General features: G+C 35.3%; 2 protein-coding genes across 2 annotated transcripts; both read right to left on the bottom strand.

Annotated features, from left to right (window-relative positions):
- Window positions 1-1,170: 1,170 nt before the first annotated feature.
- On the bottom strand, window positions 1,171-2,517 carry LOC117985388 (transcription initiation protein SPT3 homolog). Its single transcript, XM_069500568.1, has one exon. It carries the CDS (start codon window positions 2,350-2,352, stop codon window positions 1,411-1,413), a length of 942 nt encoding a protein of 313 aa, XP_069356669.1. The 5' UTR covers window positions 2,353-2,517; the 3' UTR covers window positions 1,171-1,410.
- Window positions 2,518-10,393: 7,876 nt separating this feature from the next.
- On the bottom strand, window positions 10,394-19,663 carry LOC117984912 (trypsin, alkaline C-like). The gene is made up of 6 exons (XM_034971577.2): window positions 19,161-19,663; window positions 18,916-19,001; window positions 17,904-18,152; window positions 12,830-13,028; window positions 11,434-11,689; window positions 10,394-11,128 (listed from the first exon to the last, which is right to left on the bottom strand). Exons 1-6 carry the CDS (start codon window positions 19,442-19,444, stop codon window positions 10,820-10,822), a joined length of 1,383 nt encoding a protein of 460 aa, XP_034827468.2. The 5' UTR covers window positions 19,445-19,663; the 3' UTR covers window positions 10,394-10,819.
- Between the last annotated feature and the right edge of the window lie 588 nt (window positions 19,664-20,251).

The raw sequence follows: 20,251 nt of genomic DNA, 5'->3' as shown, positions 1-20,251 counted from the left end.
ATTTGAGAGATAGATTACCGATATACATCGATGCCGAATTAGTATCCCAAGAAAATTTCCAACATGTCTGCACGACTCTAAGCTCAACGAATTATTCAAAGACTTTCAGCAAAGAGACTTATTCAAAAGAACATAAACTTTTGATTAGTCCAAAAACCTACTAGGCATGATTTTAATATCACAGCTCATAACTCAGGTCACTAAATTACATTTAGCGCAACTGCTCTTAAACTGTAGCGACTTAAACTTAGCGGCATGTAACGACTCACTTTGTTTGATAATTGTTTAGCATAGTGGTATACAGAGTCGCCGGTCCTTTGCGATTAATGGGACCACGGTTGTAAAGGAGAGAAAATATACTGGAACCTAGATTTTTTAATAGTCAAAAATCCTGCTGCATGATTTTAATATCACAGCCCATAACTCAGGCCACTAAATTACATTTAGCGCAACTGCTCTCAAACTGTAGCGACACACTGCGGGCATTGCTCCAGTGCAGCGTGTTGCGACTCACTTTGTTTGATAATTGTTTAGCAAACTGGTATGCAGTCGCCAGTCCTTTGCGATTTAAGTGTAACACAATCATGAGCTTGCTGCATACAACTTTTGGAATTCTCAATCCGCAAATTCTCAGGATATAGTTTGAATCGTCAGTAGAACGATCGTCCTACTATCTAGTTTGAATCTAGGAATGAAAATAAATCCTCGTCGAAAAAAGTCGGTTAAAAATGTAAAGCCTGTCAAGCCCGTTCTTCACTTGCGTGCGAACCGCGGCGCAAAATAATAGTATGGATGAACGTTTCACGCCGTAAGTACCTACACGAAATGTTGGGTTTTTGTGCCGCGATTCGCATGTGAGTGAACAGCGTGCATTACTATCCATACCTACTATTATAAATGCGAAAGTGTGTCTGACTGTCTGTCTGCTAGCTTTTCACAGCCCAACAGTTTAACCGATTTTGACGAAATTTGGTACAGACAGGTTAGCTAACATCCCGGGGAAGTTTCCCTGTTTCTTGACAGACCGACAGACAGACAGACAACAAAGTGACCCTATAGGGGTTCCGTTTTCCCTTTTGAGGTACGGAAACCTAATAACTACAAAAAGTATTTTTAAGTCATCAACACAAAAATCATCTTTGAAGTGTGAAATAGAAAAAAAACAACTAATTTACATTTAACTAATGGATTTTATTTGACTATAAAAAACCTAAATGAATCAGGGCCGATTTCTGTAATATTATATTTCACATATTAAAACTTACATACTACAAACTTCATAACTTTATGTTAAGTAGAACACATAAAATATGTTTAAACTTTGAAGCACTTTGCCTGTAAAATTTTGTGTTTGTGTTACAAATTTATACATAGAGACAGTCAATGTGATCAAAAAAATTAAATTTATTCTCATAAAGCAATATATCTAACCGGCAAATCATTACTCATATTTCTATAAAATAAACCATTAATACCAGTGGTAGGTGTAAAGTATCTTCTCAACACTTCTCTAACTTCAGCTACAGTGATAGCAGGAACACCTTCATACCCAGATTTAATATAAACAGCGTTATTCAAACTTTGTGGGTTACAAAAGTAACCTCCTTCAAACTTGCTGAAAGGGTCTCCGCTTTTCTTTTTACTGTCCTGCCGTATCAAAAATACTGCATCAACTAATTCAGCAACTGTCTCGTATGCGAGAAAACATAATACCTCTAATGCTAAGTGTGTTATCTGCAACTCGCCGGTGGGATTTATCCACTGTTCTAGTTTCACAAATCCTCTATTCAAGCCATAGCCTGAACGAAACGAACTGCATCTTGCTTTATGGTAAGCTTCATATTTCTCAAACGACATAGACTCTGTAATCTTAGCAGCTCTAACTTTCCTCAAATAATCAATTGCATCAAACTTAACCAAACTTACTTCGTCTGCTTCATCAATTTCGCTTATAACATCAGTGTGTGTACGTTTCTTTTTAACCCTGTCTTTATCATCTTCTAGACCTATTTTTGTTAAAAGAGCAGGCGGAGGATTCGTAACATGTGGACGAGTTGCATCTATAAGATCCATTTTAAGCTGATAATTGTAAAGCCTTTTTAGTTTCACAGGGTTTTTTCTCATTAAGAAAATAATATCGTGATTCGATATTTCTGTCCCGCCTCTTAATATTGAGTAGTTCAAAGCTTCTTGGAGCATTGATCTTAGTTGTTGAAGTACGATGTCTTCTACTAAAACTACTGTAGCGGCATTCGGGTTCGGATTGTCGCCGAAACCGTGCATCATGTTCGAGATTTCTTTTTGAAAGTTCGTATTCTCGCCGGCAGCTTCAATCGTAAAGTAAGAAACCATGGCTATGAGAGTAAACTGGAGAGTAAATATTTATGAATGAAGATTGAAGTATGAACTAAAAAATATATCAATCACCAGTCCCCCAACTCCCATGTAAATTTCTAATTACAAATTGTAAAGTAAATAAACTGCTGCGCGAGGATAAACATTTATGGACGTGACAAATTGACAGCTGACAGTTGACAGTTGACACAACTTGGCCAACTAAAACTTGAAACATCCAAAGAGTATGTAACCACAACGTAACCACTACGTTCTGACTCAGTTCTGGAACATCCATCAATCCATAGGGGTGCAACTCCAGAACATTAAAAAATCGCAAATTGAAATTCGCTTGTGGTGCCATCTAAGCGCGAGTACGGCTAAACAAATAGATAACAGTTAATAAAAGACGTAAATAGATGGCGGGCACATTGTTGTAATTTTAAATTACAAACATTTGGACAGCCACAGTCACCGTCAGTGGTGCCAGATTAGGCGAATTACCGCCATTTAGGCTACCTCGGCGGGCCAATCGGCGCCCAAAAATCCCGATTGGCTACCAGTAACCATTTAGGCTACCAGTAGGGCGATTGTCTAAAACCGGTATCAATCATTATTACAATCTCAATTGTTCTGATTGGCTGAATTTGTGCAATCCTTGTTGCAACAATGCATTGTAGCCAATAGTGAGCGAGCATTAACCAATCAGAGATGATTGTGATCGTAACATTGTAGCTGTCAAACAACCGCGGTAGGGCCCCTGGAAGATAGAAACGGGCGATTTTAGGCTACTCAGCAGGCAAAATCCTAAAACAAATTCCTAAAGGCCGGCAACGCATCGGCGGCTCCTCTGGTGCTGCAAATGTTCATGGGCGGCGGTAATCACTTAACATCAGGTGACCCGCCTGCTCGCTTGCTCGCTATATCTATTAAAAAAAAAAAAAAAACGGGCGAATTCAATTGGTAAATATCTGGCAACCCTGGTCACCGTTGAAGTTCAAAACTTTTCATGTTTTCGTGTATTGTTGTTTGTGCGGTTCTAAATATTTCTATTTCTGATAAATTTATCTGACCCTGCTTTGTTTACTGGACTCTGTGTTTCCTTTAACCACCTCGATAACTACCTAAGGATTGATTTACGGACTCGATTCATGCCTGAACGATTGACCACGGCTACGGATTACGGACTTGTTTTTGCTTTGTGAAAAGATTTTCTGTCGATAGATTTGTGCAGGGAAAATGCCACGGAGATCTCGATGTGTGTTCGGATGTGAGCAATTCGGTAAGTTTAAAATCAGCTCACTTGTAATCTAACACAAATCTCTTAAACGAGTCAAACTCTATGCTCCATTAGTACATTAGGTATTTTATCATGATACTAAATAATTCCTGCGATTTCGTCCACGTGGATATCATCCAAAAAACCATTTTAGAAATCCCGTGAGAAGTCCAATTTTCCGTGATAAAAGTAGCCTACAACCGTCTCCGATGCAAGCTATCTCTTCACCAAATAGATGATGCCCGCCACTTTGTCTACGTTGGTTTAGCGTTTTAAAGAATCCCATGGGAACTGTTTGATTTTCCGAGGCAAAAGTAGCCTATGTCCTTACCTGGATGCAAGCTTCTCTGTACCTTCTAACTTTTATCATAAACGGTTACACAAATTGACTGTGAAAAGCTAGCAGACAGACAGCCTGACATACTTTTGCATTTATAATATTGGTAAGGATTATTGACTACTAATTCTGTACATTTTTTGTTTTGTAATTAAGTGTAGGTACGTAGGTACAACATTAGATATTATTTTGAACTTTAATGACTATGGTTTTTTTATATTTTACTAGCTGCCCCAGCGAACGTCTTACCGCCTAGTCGATTTCGGGCAATTCCATAAAAACCATCCTCGTACTTCAAGGAATATTATAAAAAAAGAATTAGCGAAATCGGTTCAGCTGTTCTCGAAATTTGCGCTTAGCAACACATTCAGTGATTCATTTTTATATATATATTATAGAGATTAAGTAAATAAGTACAATAAGTATAGATAATACAATAATATATTGCATATTTTATGTTACTACTTTTTCAGATGTTTTGCATCACTTTCCAAAACCTGGCCACTCCTCTTTGAAACGATTTCAACAATGGAAAGAGATAGTAGGACAAGATTTAGAAAGCAAGACTGATGATGAAATATATACGAATTATCGAATTTGCAATCACCACTTTGAAGATCGTTTTTTATACCATCACAGTAAAAGACTAGCAAAGACAGCATTTCCTTCTCTTAACCTTGGTGAGTTTTATTTATTAGTTATTACAGTAGAGAGGATTTTGAGAAATTACATTGATTGACATGTCAATAATAGGTCAAAGCACAGATTGTAGAAGCTTGAAAACACTGGCCAAGTGTGGGTCAGACTTGTGCACAGAGGGTCCCATACTTCAGTCGTATTTTTCGACGTTTTGCACGATAAATCAAGAACTGCTATGTAGAAAATAACTGGCCAAGTGCGAGTTGGACACAGCACATAGAGTTCTGTAATACACAAGAGTAAAACAGATCACTTTTCTTAACAAGCCGCAAAACTGTAGAGGTTTATTGTTAATATCAAAAAAATCGACTTGGCAGCGCTACGGGATACCCCACTTGGTATCAAATGTAATAAGTACAAATGTTTCTATGGAATCTTCAAAACTGAAATCTCCTAATGAAGTTGCAGACAGAAACTAACTATGTATAACTAATAATTATAACATAAACACTTCTTCTAAAACTCTATTTTGCATATTTCAGGTGCCATTGATTCAAGTCTAGATGCTAATACAATAAATCAACCAGAAAGTTCTACACATAATCAATCGGTCGCTCAAAGTACCCCATCTGTGGTTCACAACATCCAAGCAGGATATTCTCAAACTCAGATTCAGAAAAAAATAATTACTAGTAAGTTGTGGCCATAAACAACAAATAATACACATACACACATACACACTGGGAGGTTACCTGGCTGGCACCCCACTAGACCTAGGTCTACTTAATTGTTATTACTTGTTTTTATCTGTATTATAAGTATTTTTTGTGTTCCTTATATGTAATTTAATATGTAATAATATCCAATAAATTTAATTTAATTTAATTAAATAAGAGATAAAAAATCTTTACTGTTTAACAAGATTTTAACAAGAATAGAGTATTGAAAATTGTCTAATAGTTAATGTATACTTAATAAAAACACCTTTTTTTTTTCAGGAAAAGCTGGTCAAAGACATGTGAATCTCAAAGTTCAGAAATTGTTAAGGAAAATAGTTAATTTGAAAAATAAATTATTCGAACAAAGAAACCAAGTAAAGATAGCAAAAAAAATGTCAAAAACAAAATTATTTAACAAGGTTCTAAAATACTTACCTATGCCTGCTCAAACACTTGTAAAAATGCAATTAACACAGCATAACAAAAAAAGCCGTGGAAGAAGATTTAATCATGCAGAAAAATTAATGTCACTCTCGATATATAAGAAAAGTCCAAAAGGCTATAACTTTTTGAGAAAAATGTTAACTTTGCCATCAAAACGAACATTACTGGATGTCCTTAAACAAATAACAATTAAACCAGGCTTAAATCCTGCGATAATGAAACTTTTGAAAAATGCGGCAGACAAATTGGGGATGGAGCAACGATTATGTGTATTAATCTTTGATGAAATGTCTTTGTCTCCATCCCTACATTTCAATACAGCATTCGATCAAGTAATCGGATTTGAAGATTTTGGGGGAAATGAAATTACAGAGAATATTGCTGACCATGTTTTGGTATTCATGATAAAGGGGCTAAAAGCTAAGTTCAAACAGCCAATTTGCTATTTGTTTTGCAAAAGTGCCACAAAGGCAGTAATATTAAAAAGGTGTATTAAAAACATAATTACACAAATTAATCAAACAGGATTGGCTGTCGTCTCAACTGTCTGTGATCAATCTACAATTAACAACAAAGTTATAAATGAGCTGATAAAAGAGACTAAAGTAGATTGTCTTAGATTAGGCAACGAGCCTAGGGATAGTAGTTTTGCTGTAGAAAATAATAATATATTCCCCTTATTTGATCCCCCACATTTGTTAAAAGGAATACGAAACAATTTACTGACAAAAGAATTAAGATTCACACAGGAGGACGAAGTAAAGACTGCTAAATGGATACATTTAAAGCTTCTGTTAGATATTGATGCAGGAGAAGATGACTTACGAATGTGCAACAAGTTAACAGAAGCTCATGTACTCATAGAGAAAATTCCGAAGATGAAAGTAAAACATGCTGCACAAGTTTTTAGTCAGCGTGTATCAGGAGCGCTACGATTTTGTGCAAGTAAGTACTGTTAATGTTCTGAAACTTTTAAAGACCTGATATTTGAAGACCTTCTTCACTTTAGAATTAATTCATCAGACTTTGGTACTACTTGACTAGCAAGGACTAATCTTATTCTCAATAATTATTTATTAGCAACATATATGGCGCTATTTTACATCTGTAATGTGATGATAGTGCAACTTTAAAACATCCACAACTCCATACTAATATTATAAATGGTTGACGCCAGCTCACTATTGGCTACAATGCATTGTTGCAACAAGAATCGCACAAATTCAGCCAATCACAACAACTGAGATTGTAATAATGATTGATGCCGGTTTTATGAAATCGACCCACAGCCCACCCAATTTTGACGTTTGGTATACAAATAACTTCTTAGGGAAGGACACTACTTTTTTCTCTGAAAATCATAGAGTTCATAGATTTTAAGAAACCTAAATCCACGCAGGTGAAGTCGCGAGCATCAGCTACAAATCCATGTAAATGTGGCCTGACATTTATGTATAAAAAAATATATTTAAGTATTTATTTAAGTATTTAATTTTTAATCTTTTTTCTTTTTCAGAAAATAATTTACTACCACAAGAGTGTGCTGACACAGCCGACTTGCTGCTATTATTTGATCGTCTTTTTGACTCCTTTAATGGAGGGTCTTATAAAAAGACCCATAAAATATATAAAAATTGTTTGAAAATGAACTCTGACCATTTTAAATTATGGGATGAAAGTGTGCCAATATTAAAATCAATGCGATTTAAGATGGAAACAAAAAAAAAGATGGAACAGTAAGTATTCGTTATGAACAGGTTCCATCAATTAAAAATTGGATCCACAATATTAAAGTTATGAAAGAATTGTGGCTATATCTAAATGAAAAACATAATGTAACTAGTTTGTTAACGCGCTGTTTTAACCAAGATCCTGTGGAAAACTTTTTCTCCTCTGTGAGGAGCCACGGGGCTAGAAACACAAACCCTACCTGCCAGCAGTTTGAAAGTATTTACAAAACATTACTTGTAAATAATTTAAATTCAAGTCACTCATTAGGGGCTAACTGTGAGGAAGATCCTAACAAAATGTTACAAAATTTAGATTGTCTTTTGATAGAAAATGACATCAAAGAGCCCCCGATGAGCAATGAGCCAATGGATACAGATCTAAGTATAGAAAATTTGGCAGATAGTAGTTCAGAAATTGGAGACAAATTAATAATCTCTGAAACTAAAAAGTATGTGACAGGGTTTGTCATAAAAAAGCTAAAAAGGAATGTGTGTAAATCTTGTATAAAATGCAATAATGAATTGTGTGACACCACCCCACCTCAAGCAGATGAATACATACATTCTATCGATATCACAAGGAGATCTCTTTACCGACCCTCGCGTAACTTTTCAAATTGTGTGAGAAATATAATAAAAATAGTAAAAAGCATGTTAAAAAATGATCCTGGGAAAAGTGGCAAAAGTCAAATGATAAAATTATTAGTTGATCAGAGTACAAGTTTTGATTTTTTAACATGTGATACACACAAAGTCAATTTGAAAAATTATATAATAAATTTTGTGATCAAATTGATTATTCACAGCTGGTGCAATAATGTAAATAAAATTTTAAAAGGTAAAAATTCAGATACTGAAAATGATAGCATAAAAATTCAGGCGTTGAGATATTATCAAACACATAAAGGTAAATAATCTATTTTATGCAATCTAATGAAATCAGTAGTTGAATTACAGACTTCGTTTGATAAAACTAGCTTATGCTCGCGACTTTGTCCGCGTGGACTTCACAAGTTTCAACCCCCTATTTCACCCCCTTAGGGGTTGAATTTTCAAAAACCCTTTCTTAGCGGATGCCTACTTCAAAATAGCTATCTGCATGCCAAATTTCAGCCCGATCCGTCCAGTAATTTGAGCTGTGCGTTGATAGGTCAGTCAGTCAGTCAGTCACCCTTTCCTTTTATATATTTAGATAAGGGGAATCATTCAAGCTTCTGTCAACTATTGCACATTCGTAAGTCATCTTCTGCATCAATATCTAACAGAAGCTATATCCGTTTGGCAGTCTTTACTAAATTGTTTTCTTTAGTAAATTGTTTTGTATTCCTTTTAACAAATATGGGGGATTAAATTGTTAATTGTAGATTGATCACAGACTCTTGCCAATCCTGTGTGATTAATTTGTGTAATTATGTTTTTAATATTACTGCCTTTGTGGCACTAGTCAAATATAATATAATCTATATATAAAAGGAAAAGGTGACTGACTGACTGACTGACTGACTGATCTATCAACGCACAGCTCAAACTACTGGACGGATCACGCTGAAATTCGGCATGCAGATAGCTATTATAACGTAGGCGTCCGCTAAGAAAGGATTTTTCAAAATTCAACCCCTGAAGGGATAAAATAGGGGTTTGAAGTTTGTATGAAACTCTGTCAGTTTTGAAGTGTCTATAAAGTTTTGTAGTTAATATTTTTGCAATTTGCAGTATGACATATTTTATTAAGCTCATATGTTAAAATCTCATTGTTAAAGATCAACTCTAAGTGTGTGAAACAGGGGTTCAAAATTTGTGTAGTCCACGCGAACGAAATCGCGGGCATAAGCTAGTAAACATAAATTCCCATCAATAAAATCAATCTAGTAGATTGGTTTTATTGATTACTTGATTTAGTATAATTTATGTTTATTATTTTACAGTTTATTTACAGGGAATTTTATTTAATATAATTTATGTTAATTTTTTTTATTTTTAATATTACAATAAAACTTAAAGCTAGCTTTATGTTAATTATCTTTGGCTCATATAACAATTATTTTATTGTTTTCTGACTACACAAATACACCAATTGTGGTAATAATTTGAAAATTATTAAAAGTAAATAACCGAAAATGTTAAATTTGAATAGTAATTATTTCACAATCTTGCGGGTCTTGAATTTGGGTATGTATTTTATAGTGTTTACATACACTTCGTATTGTTTTCTATTCTATTGTATTTTATGTATCTACCTAGTTACGAATTTATGATAATAAATATTTACAAAACCTTAAACCTTTTTCTTTCTATAATATAGTTATAATTAAGTAGCTCAAAGAGTCATAGTCTTGTAATATATATTTTTAAACATGTTTTAAACAAACGTTAATGGAATTATTAATGTTTATTTAAAACGTGTTCCAAAAATATAAAATATTCTAGTAAAGTACATTTAAATAGCATTTAAATTTTCGCGCTCTCGCACGCCTAGCGCGCTTTTAGTGCCCTCTTGATGTGAGTACACGCGTAACTTTGAAAAAGAAATCTAGAGTCGCACATCTATTTCTAGTATATAGTAGATAATCTATGCATCAATCGCTCTTTAATATACCAATGTTACCCGTTTCTACTATACAGTCAAGATGGGTGTCCTTAGTAGGTAGTGAAATAAAATATTCACAGAGCCAACGAGAGATAGCGTTTTTAACACACACTCGCACACATTGCTTTGATATGGCTTTGATGTAATTTTCTTTCGAATCGTCAAAAGAACGCAATCTCTCATTGGCTCTACATAGAACTATTAAAATTTAATTAGGTATTTTAAAAAAAATCAGTAGGTTGGTAGTTATAATATATTAAATTCAAATAACTTACTTACCTAATTTTAAAAATCGGAAACATTTAATGTATTAGACCCACGATTAGGCCTTATAATCCATAGACTATTTTTACATGTTAAAAATGGTAGTTAACTATAGTTTAGTTAACTAGAGTTGCTAACAAAAATGACTGGAAAAGCGCGGCAAATTTAAAAAAATATCAGTATGGCAGTCGGCAGACCTCTGAAATTTGTTTGACCGACCCACATTGATCTTTTACAGCGACAAACAAATAACCTAATGTGATAGAAAGAACAGAAATAAAAATACGTAATAATTCTAAACTATCAAATTAGTTTATTCCAGGTATTCATACTCATTTTGGGGCTGCCATACTGATATTTTTTAAATTTGCTGCAATTTTCTAGTCTTTTTCTTTCGTTAGCCAGACTCTAAACTCAATTTTATGTAAAAAGTAAACTATGTTAAACTTCATTAAATCTGATATTATTTCAAAATTAATAAGTTACTTATTTATTATTCGATATTGTTTTTATAATCCAATCTGTATAATGTGATACTTTTGTATAAACTCCAGGATAATGTTTCTGTCCACAGGCGTAGCCAAACGAGACGAGACCAACAACAACGCCTTTGTAAATTAAGGGCCCTCCAGAATCGCCAAAGCAACCGTCTACACCATCTATGTCCATGCGGCCTACACATAGCATTGAATCTGTTATAATAGCACCAAGTGTTTGATACTGTGCTTTGCAGTAATCATGATCTATAACTAGCATCATCGTTTGTTGCAGCTGATCTGGCTGTGGACCATTTTTCTGAAATAAAAAAATATTGGTTACTAACTAATTACTTCTACCTACCTATTACCTACAGTTTTTCTCATGAAAGCTGAGAGTGAAAAATAGCAGCACGTAAATGATTTTAAACATTTGTAAATAGGTACATATAAAAAAAGAATATGCTTTCTTCAGGACTACAATTTTAATTTAGATTTTTAAACTTGTGTAAAGGCAAGTCCAAAAACGATTGCGGAATTTTATAATATTTTTATAAAATAACCGATTTTAGAAATAACTGAACAATTTAAGAAATAAAATTAGATAATATTATTATACTATACCTCAGTAACGCCCCATCCAACCAATGTACAAGCAGAATTGGGTAACAGTTCACTTTCTGGCTTTATAATCGTACCCTGTCTCACTAAGTTGCCTATAGTAAACTTTTTTGCTACAACAACAACGGCTATGTCGTTTGTGTAATAGTTTTTGTCAAAGCCATAATGTGGGATTATTGTTTTAATCTTGTGCAAAACTCCTCCTCGGGTACGATAAGTTGAGCCGACACGAACTTTCCAATATTGTGGTAGGGAGTAACTGAAATAAGTTAATATGACGGGCAGAGTCAGCAACAAAGCTAGGTTTGCACCCGACAGTACAAGCGACTATGGGCAGGTACGTACCTAGCTTTGTTGCTTACATAATATTATTGTTTTTATTATATTTAATATTTCATTTTGACTTACAAGGTCTTGAATCCTACCTCAAAAGGAAAAGCTGCCTGATCTATCAGCGTACAGCTCAAACTACCGGACGGACAGAGCTGAAATTTGGCGTGCAGATAGTTATTATGATGTAGACACCCGCTAAGAAAGGATTTTTGAAAATTTAACCCCTAAGGGGGTAAAATAGGGGAATAATGTTAAGAGCCGTGATAGCCTAGTGGTTAGGACGTCTGACTCTTATTCGGGAGGTCGGGGTTTCGATTCCGGGGGTTCGTATTACGCACCTCTAACTTTTCGGTGTTATTCGGCGTTTTAAGGAATTAAAATATCACTTGCTTTAACGGTGAAGAAAAACATCGTGAGGAAACTGGAAACCTACATGCCTGAGAGTTCTCGGTATGTGAAGTCTGCCAATCCGCAGCGTGGTGGACAATGGTTTCAACTCTACTCATACTGAGACGATAGACCCGTGCACCATAGTGAACCGGCTATGGGTTGATCATGATGAATACCTATTGTTTTAGCTATATTTGTCATTTCATTTTATGTCTTACGAAATATTGCCCTTGCCTACTATAAAATAATATCTTCCCGACCAAATTTGGGCTAAGGCAGTCACTAGGTGAGTAGCAAACACAAATGCATTCTTTTTAGCGTTAATCGTGAGTGATTTCCATTATACATATTGTATGACAAAACGGCTTTACTCACGTATTTCGTCGACGTTAGCCCGACTAGTTTCGAAACCCATCCGGGGTCCTTTGCCACAGGGACTCAGTTCGCGCACGCGTCGCGGTTGACGTCTCAACGGATGGGTTTCGAAACTAGTCGGGCTAACGTTCGCCGAAATAGGTAATTACGTGAGTAAAACCGTTTTGTCTTACATGTATGATGCATTCTTTATTACCTTACTCATGCATTATACGCCCATAATCCGATTGGACGGCAAATACGACAAGACCGAAAAGAGTTAACTCGAAAAAAAACATTTTAAAAATCTAATCTAACTTACTCTCTTCCCGTATCTCGGCTATATTGAAAACAATGCGCAGAAGATATCAAATGACGAGATGTGAGTATGACACCTGCACAATGTTGTTCATACTGTTGGTTGCCCCATGCATCCAACAACAGTTGAGCCAGAATAGGATACTGTTGTATTGTTGTTGGCGAGCCGTTCAGTACGCGCGAAAATGGAAAATGTGCATTTACTGAAAAAATAAAGGTACCTAAGTACATTATACTTACCTAATAAAAAACATCACGACAAAATACATTTATGTTTGCCTAATGTCTAACGACAATCCAAAGTTACCCATTTTCAAGAGACTGACGTTGTCTTTATTGTTCTATCTATATATTGTTCTATTGTTGTATCTTATGAATGGATCATAGGTTCAAAAAGGTTCAAAATCATTCAAAATTGATTCAAAATTATTGGATTGGCACAACTGGGGTTTAAAAAATAACTACGTTCCACATTTTTCATCGAAATTCGAACACTTACGAAGTCGATAAATAAAAGCTAATGTTTTTTAAATATTGGAATTATTACTTAAATACGAGATTGTTAAAATATAATGAACACGGGTAATTAATTGTGTAACCTACTCAACGGACGAATCGCACTCCAGAATCCAAATGGTCGTAGGTTCAAATCGTATGTAATTAGGTGACCACATCGTGATAATAATTATTTTAAAAACCACTTACCTTTTAAATACCATGAAAGTGCTATGAAAATAAATGCTCCATTGTTAGCACTCATTTTAATTCTTACTATTTCAAATCTCGCATCAAATAATGCGGAGTGTTCATACACTTTGCAATTTATATTTGTACTGACTATTGATGATTCGAAATGGTAACTTGTAACTTTGCCGTAGCTAGGCCACCGTAAACTCTTCGAAACAGTTATGGAAAGCTTATGGTGTAGTGCGACGTAAACATTTTGAGCATTGCGTGGCATTTCTTGTAGCTTTTTAGGGTTCCGTACCACAACAGGGAAAAAGGTACCATTATAGGATCACATTGTTGTCTGTCTGTCCGTCAAGAAAACCTATAGGGTACTTCCTATTTACCTAGAATCATGAAATTTGGCAGGTCTTATAGCAGAAGTAAAGGAAAAAATCTGAAAACTGTGAATTTGTTGTTATATCAAAAAATAAAATTGAAATTTGTTCATAAAAAAGTTAATTTACTAAATTACATTTAGATGGCGCTGCGCGCTGTTATCATTAACTTGTATTGTTGCACAATGTTAAAAATATATCTTGTACGATGGGACGGAATCCTTCGTGTGCGAGTCCGACTCGCACTTAATCATTTTTTTTTGAAGCTATGTAGAATTTGGTAGGTACGAAGTTGCTTCCAAATTGTATTAATACACTAAAAATAAAATACTAATTTAAAACCGCGGTGACGTGATGATTCTATTCTACTGCCGGCCGCCAACAAACCTGGTTTTTATTATTTTTTATTTTTTTTTTAAATCCTGGTTGACTCAGGACTACTTTATTTTGCTACTATAGTGCACGACAAGTTGAAATGGCAATCGGGGAGGGAACGCCCTGCACACCCTCACATCCCCGTGGGCGACCGTGAGTGACGTGCGGATGTGCGGGGCGTCCCTCGCTTCACACCCCTATTGCCATTTTAATCTGTCGCGGACTATACATACATTTAAGTACCTAGGTAGGTACTTACCTACATCAATATGTCAACATAGGTACAACAAGTCTACCTACACGTTACAATAGGTAGGTATATTTTCTTTGTAGAAGTAAACTGAACACGCGTACACGCGCGTTCGTTGTGACTTAATAAAATGTGAAATAACAGTAGTTAATTGTATTTCAAATCATTTATTCTTCTCATTTAAATACTCGTTTCAATTGTCATAATTTCTCTCAATTTTCAATTGTCATACCTGATTGAACTATCGAGACTTATCGGTTGAACTACGGGTAAATGTAAATTTCATTTCATCTAAAACATAATGATGTAGGTACCTACCTACCTATGTAGTTATCTATCGGTACTAGAGGTTAAAGAATAATCATCAATCATTGCGTTGTTAGTAACATAAAAATATTAATTAACCAATATAGGTAGGAAGCTCATACCTCCTATAACCGCAACGGTATAAGAGGGATGGCTCGGATTCGATTCCCGGTTTGACTTATTTCTGATTTCTTCTATTTGCAACCCTACTAATACGCAAGATTCAGCCGCATCGCATGCATCGAAAAATACTAAATGCTTACACATTAAGGTACGGTGCGCCTGATGTTGCTACCTTATATTCATACTAGCTTCTGCCCGCGGCTTCGCCCGCGTGGCCTACAGGAAACAAATGCCATTTTTTTCACAAACAAACATTATAACATCAGGACGCGCACCCTGAACAGCACTAAATAACACATAACCTTCCAACCCCCATTTCATCCCTTTAGGGGGGATTTTCTCATAGTCGTTTCTTAGCTGATACCTAAGTTCAAGAAAAAACCTACTTTCCATATTTCAAGTTAATAATATCAATAATTAAAACTTTCCTATACAAACTTTCATCCCCTATTTTACCACCCTTATGGGCGAATTTTCCCAAAAATCCTGAAACACGTATTTCTTCATTTGTGACAGAGAACCCAAATACCAATTTTCATGCAAATAACTTGAATAATGACGGAATTTCACACAAACTTCCATCCCCCATTTAACCCACTTAGGGGTGGAATTTCGAAAAATCCTTTCTTAGTGGATACCTACTATTTACAGAGAATAGACCCTCCAAATTTCATGTGTTTAGGACCAGCGGTTTAGGCTGTGCGTTGATATCTATGTCAGTCAGTCAGTCAGTCAGGACATTGAATTTTATATATATAGATTTCCATTTTCCAGTAGGTAGGTAATGGTACGATATAAGAACCACTACCACTATAGGTAAGTACTAAGACTAATACACACTGTTGCGTTACCTGCCTAGTACCTACCAATGTCATCAAATGAAATAGGTATACCGTATACCTACCCACATCGTATAGACACAACATAACGCATATAACGCTGGGATAAACACAAGAGCTACAATAAAGTCCCGTAAACCTAATCAACTAAGCATAGATTAGGAGATTGCTTAGTATAATTAACTACATTTTTTGTCTGTACTGTACCTCTAAACTAGAATATGATTAATTGTTCTTAGAAAGTTACATACCTACAAGTATTTTTAGAGTTCCGTACCAAAATGTGCTATGAAAACCCTCCAGCTGCGATTATGACCGTGCGTCGCGTCGGTTCAATAATTTCTACAGTCATCGATTTGAAAGTCGAAAGAGCCTCAATGGCTCAACAGGTAAAGGAGTGGACTGAAAACCGAAAGGTCGACGGTTCAAACCCCGCCCGTTGCACTATTGTCGTACCTACTCATAGCACAAGCCTGACGCTTTTCAGGTTATTAGTCATTTAACATGGCTAATATTCTTTTAAAAAAAAGTAAAAGTAAAGTAAAAAGTAGGTACCATACATAGTTTTAAACAATGCAAGTTTCTAGGCAAGCGCGCTCCACCTTTTAGGCTGCATTGTCACTTGCCAGTTGCCACCAGTGTCTGAACTCTGATTGCAGCCAAGCGCTATCGACAATTCTATAAATTTAAAAAAACTGGTCCACCATGTACGTAAATGAAAACTCGTGTGCAAGTTTGAGTAGCACTTGGCCAGTTATTAGGGTTCCGTACAAAAGGAAAAAAGGAACCGTTATAGGATCACTTCGTTGTATCGCTGAAAGTAATGTACATCAGCCTTTAGAATTGAGCTCTGCCGCTTACGCTGTTAGAAAGATTCGGCAGTTAACTGACGTGGAAACCGCAAAGATAGTATATTTTGCTTACTTCCATAGTATTATGTCTTATGGAATCTTAATATGGAGTAAAGCGGCAGATATTGGGAGAATTTTTGTATTACAAAAAAGGGCAATACGTGCAATTTATAACTTAAGACCACGCGATTCCCTTCGAGAGAAATTTAAGGAAATAGATATCCTTACTGTAGCCTCTCAATATATTTATAATAACATAATTTTTGTAAGACAAAATATTCTTAGTTACAAGAAAATTGGTGATCTACACAATAGGCTAACTAGAAACAGAGACAAACTTGCAGCTCCTACCTTCCGCCTCAGGAAAGTCCAAAAGTCATTTGTGGGTATGGGTATTACCTTTTATAATAAAATCCCGCAAACTATTTTGGACTTACCTTTGCACAAGTTTAAAAAATCTATTAAAAATATGCTCCTGAAAAAAGCATATTACACAATTGAAGATTATCTAAATGATAAAAGAGCGTGGATTTGACCTGCAGCTCGTTCCGGCGACGCACAAGACTGCAAATACTATTTTATACATGGCATAATCTTGTACCTATATCAAATATTTGAAAAGAGCAACCGCCGAGTTTCTTGCTGGTTCTTCTCGGTAGGAAAGGCATTCCGAACCAGTGGTAGATGCATCCGACTATTCGAAAGTACTTTTAAAAGTTTATTTGAATAAAAAAGATTTTTATTTTATTTATTTTTTATAATTACATTTCGGCTTTGTAGAGCGTTGTCTCTGTCACTCATACTACACAGTGCGACAAGGCTCTTTTGCCACTTGAATGACATTGACAGGGGGGCGCTGTTGGAGAACAAAGGCTTTAACTATTCAAACAAGAACAAAGGGGATACCTGACGGCAACGTTAGTTCCGATTTTCGCCACGCGCCAAAAGAGCCTTGTCGCACTATATGACTTTTGTCGGTCTCAACGACAGAGACAATGCTCTACGAATCTGCTATCTCCTTCTAAAGGTCGATGTACATTACTTTCTGCCGTGTACTGTACAAAGTTTCAACTCCATAGATCAGGAACGTTTTACGAGCACATAGGTAACAAAAAGACAGACAGACCAGCAAACATTAATTTATATACCTTTCGATTTCGAAAAAATTCTATTTACAAAAAAAAATACTATAAAAATTAAACCACTAATAAAGGTGATTATCTAATAATGCCTTCCTTTCTTATAGCTGCTTGTATTTGACTATCAATACTAGTATAATATTTCATGTAAGTCAATAACTTTGTCACTCTTTTTAGGTCTCCATCAAAGAATGCTCTAGACAGTTTCTTCTGTAAATCTTGTATAATTGCTTTATTTTCTCTATTGAGTTTCATTATTTCTTCTTCAGTATTTGCTTCTTCGACTTCTTCATTCTTCTCCATGATTTTCATTAAGAATTCTTGATCTGCTTCTGTGTTTTCAGGAATTTCTTTCCCTCTTAGACGCAGCATGTAAATACCTAAAACAAAATTTATATTTTTTTTTTTGATAAACTGTCTTATCTCCCGAAAAGAAGGTGGACGTCTTAACCGCTAGCCTATCACTCTGAAAATGATTAATAGGGGTTTAAATCTATAAGTCTCAGAGTTCCATTCAGGGCATGCGCCTCTAACTTTCAGAATTATTTATTTTTTAAGTAATTAATGGTGGTAAGGAAACCTGCATGCCTGAACGCTTTTCAAAGGTGTATGAATTCTGCCAATTCGCACTTGGCCAGCATGGTGGACTATAGTCTACACCCTTATCATTTTCAGAGGTTAGTGATTACCCCATGTGTTGTAGTAAGCCAGCATGGTGGACTATAGATTTACTAAGCCATTCTCATTCTGAGAGTAAGGAAACTTGCATCCCTGAAAGTTCTGCATTTAATGTTTTCAAAGGAGTGAGAAGTCTACCAGTCCACACTTGGCCAGCGTGGTGACAATGGCCTCAACTCTTATCATTCTGAAAGGTGACTCATGTGTAGTAGTAGGTCGGCTAAAATTCGATAATGGGGTTATTTAACCACTTTAATATTTTCAAGTTAATCTGCTTAGTCTGCACTAACCATTATTTGAGACAGCAGTCAACACACTTCAGCGGGGAGGGGCAATACACGCACAACAGACGGAAATGTTTAAGTGCGGAAACCAGCCCAGAGAGAGAGAGAGTCTTCTCTCTCAGCAGTCAACACATAACTGGTTATTGAATATTGTAGGTTCTTTGAAGGCTTATTGACATACCTCTTGCAAGTGGTTCCAATAAGGTTTTGTATGCATCATTAACCATTGATGAATATTGGGCAGAAATGTCTTGCTCCTCTTTATTTCTATAAGAAATATAGAATTTTTAACATAGAATAGAATATAATTTTATTCAAATGAACTTTTACAAGTACTTTAGAATCGTCTCAATAATTTACTTACCACTAGTTCAGAAAACAATTTTTACTCAGAAGAGCCAACAAACGAAACAAAAAACCCCTTACCTATTTGCATATTTATCTGGATGCAAATTTTTCTGCAAATCTTTGTACTTTTTAGCTAACTCAGTCTCATCTAAATCATACGTTTCTTTCACACCAAGTATTCTAAAAAAGTTTTTCGATTTGTCAGGCTGCTGCAATGCTTTGCAATGTGGGCAAAACAGGTTAGAAAGCAAATTGGAGTCATTTTTTCCACACGACCAACAAGAAAGGTATTTTAGGTGTGGTGTAAAACTGTATTTTGGTCCAATATTCCATAACATCCTGCCAAGGGCCATGATATTCATTGTGAATTTCTATTTTTTTTTTGTTTTAAACGATCAATAAGGGTATGCCGCCAGCCACACTAAATTAACACTTAACTTTATTCACACTAAATAAGGTCGCTACGCACTAAAATAATTGATCTTTACGTAATAAAAAAAACATTTTTTGAGATTTTTTGAAAATATACTAAACCAAAACAAAGTTGAATGTCAAAATCAGCTGATATTCAAACCCGTAGACTGAATAAAAAAGCTAGACTAAAGTACTGCGTAACCGCGACTGAGATAGCGATAGCCCGACGTAACGATGAATAACACGACAATAATTACCATTGATTGACGGAGTAAAAAATCTAGACAAAGTAACGTTTGCTTTTTCATTCACACTAAAAAGAGAGCACAGATAAAGTTACTAATGTGATAAACAGAAACGCAGCTAACCTATTTTTTGTCCCATATCGTGTAACCGATTTTTTTCAAGGAATACAACTTTAGTTGCAAAACAAACTGAGAATTCGTGGCATCATTGTATTTCTCATTAGTTATTTACTTGTTTTCAAAAAAAACGTTTAATACAAATGTTGTTGATCGGTTAATACAAATATTGACTACTAAACAATGGTAATTGTCGTGTTATTCATCGTTACGTCGTGCTGTCGCTATCTCACACGCGGTTAAACAGTACTTTAGTCTATCTTTTTTTAATCAGTCTACGCCATAGATTATCTACTATATACTACGCCTCGAACGATCTGTAACACAGAACAAATACCTAAAATATCTGTGATCTGTAAGGTATCTATCTGTATGTCTGTAATCCTCGCATGA

Source organism: Maniola hyperantus, chromosome 9 (genome assembly GCF_902806685.2).
Source record: "Maniola hyperantus chromosome 9, iAphHyp1.2, whole genome shotgun sequence".
Lineage (NCBI taxonomy): Eukaryota > Metazoa > Arthropoda > Insecta > Lepidoptera > Nymphalidae > Maniola > Maniola hyperantus.
This window is presented reverse-complemented; position numbering and strand designations above follow the sequence as displayed.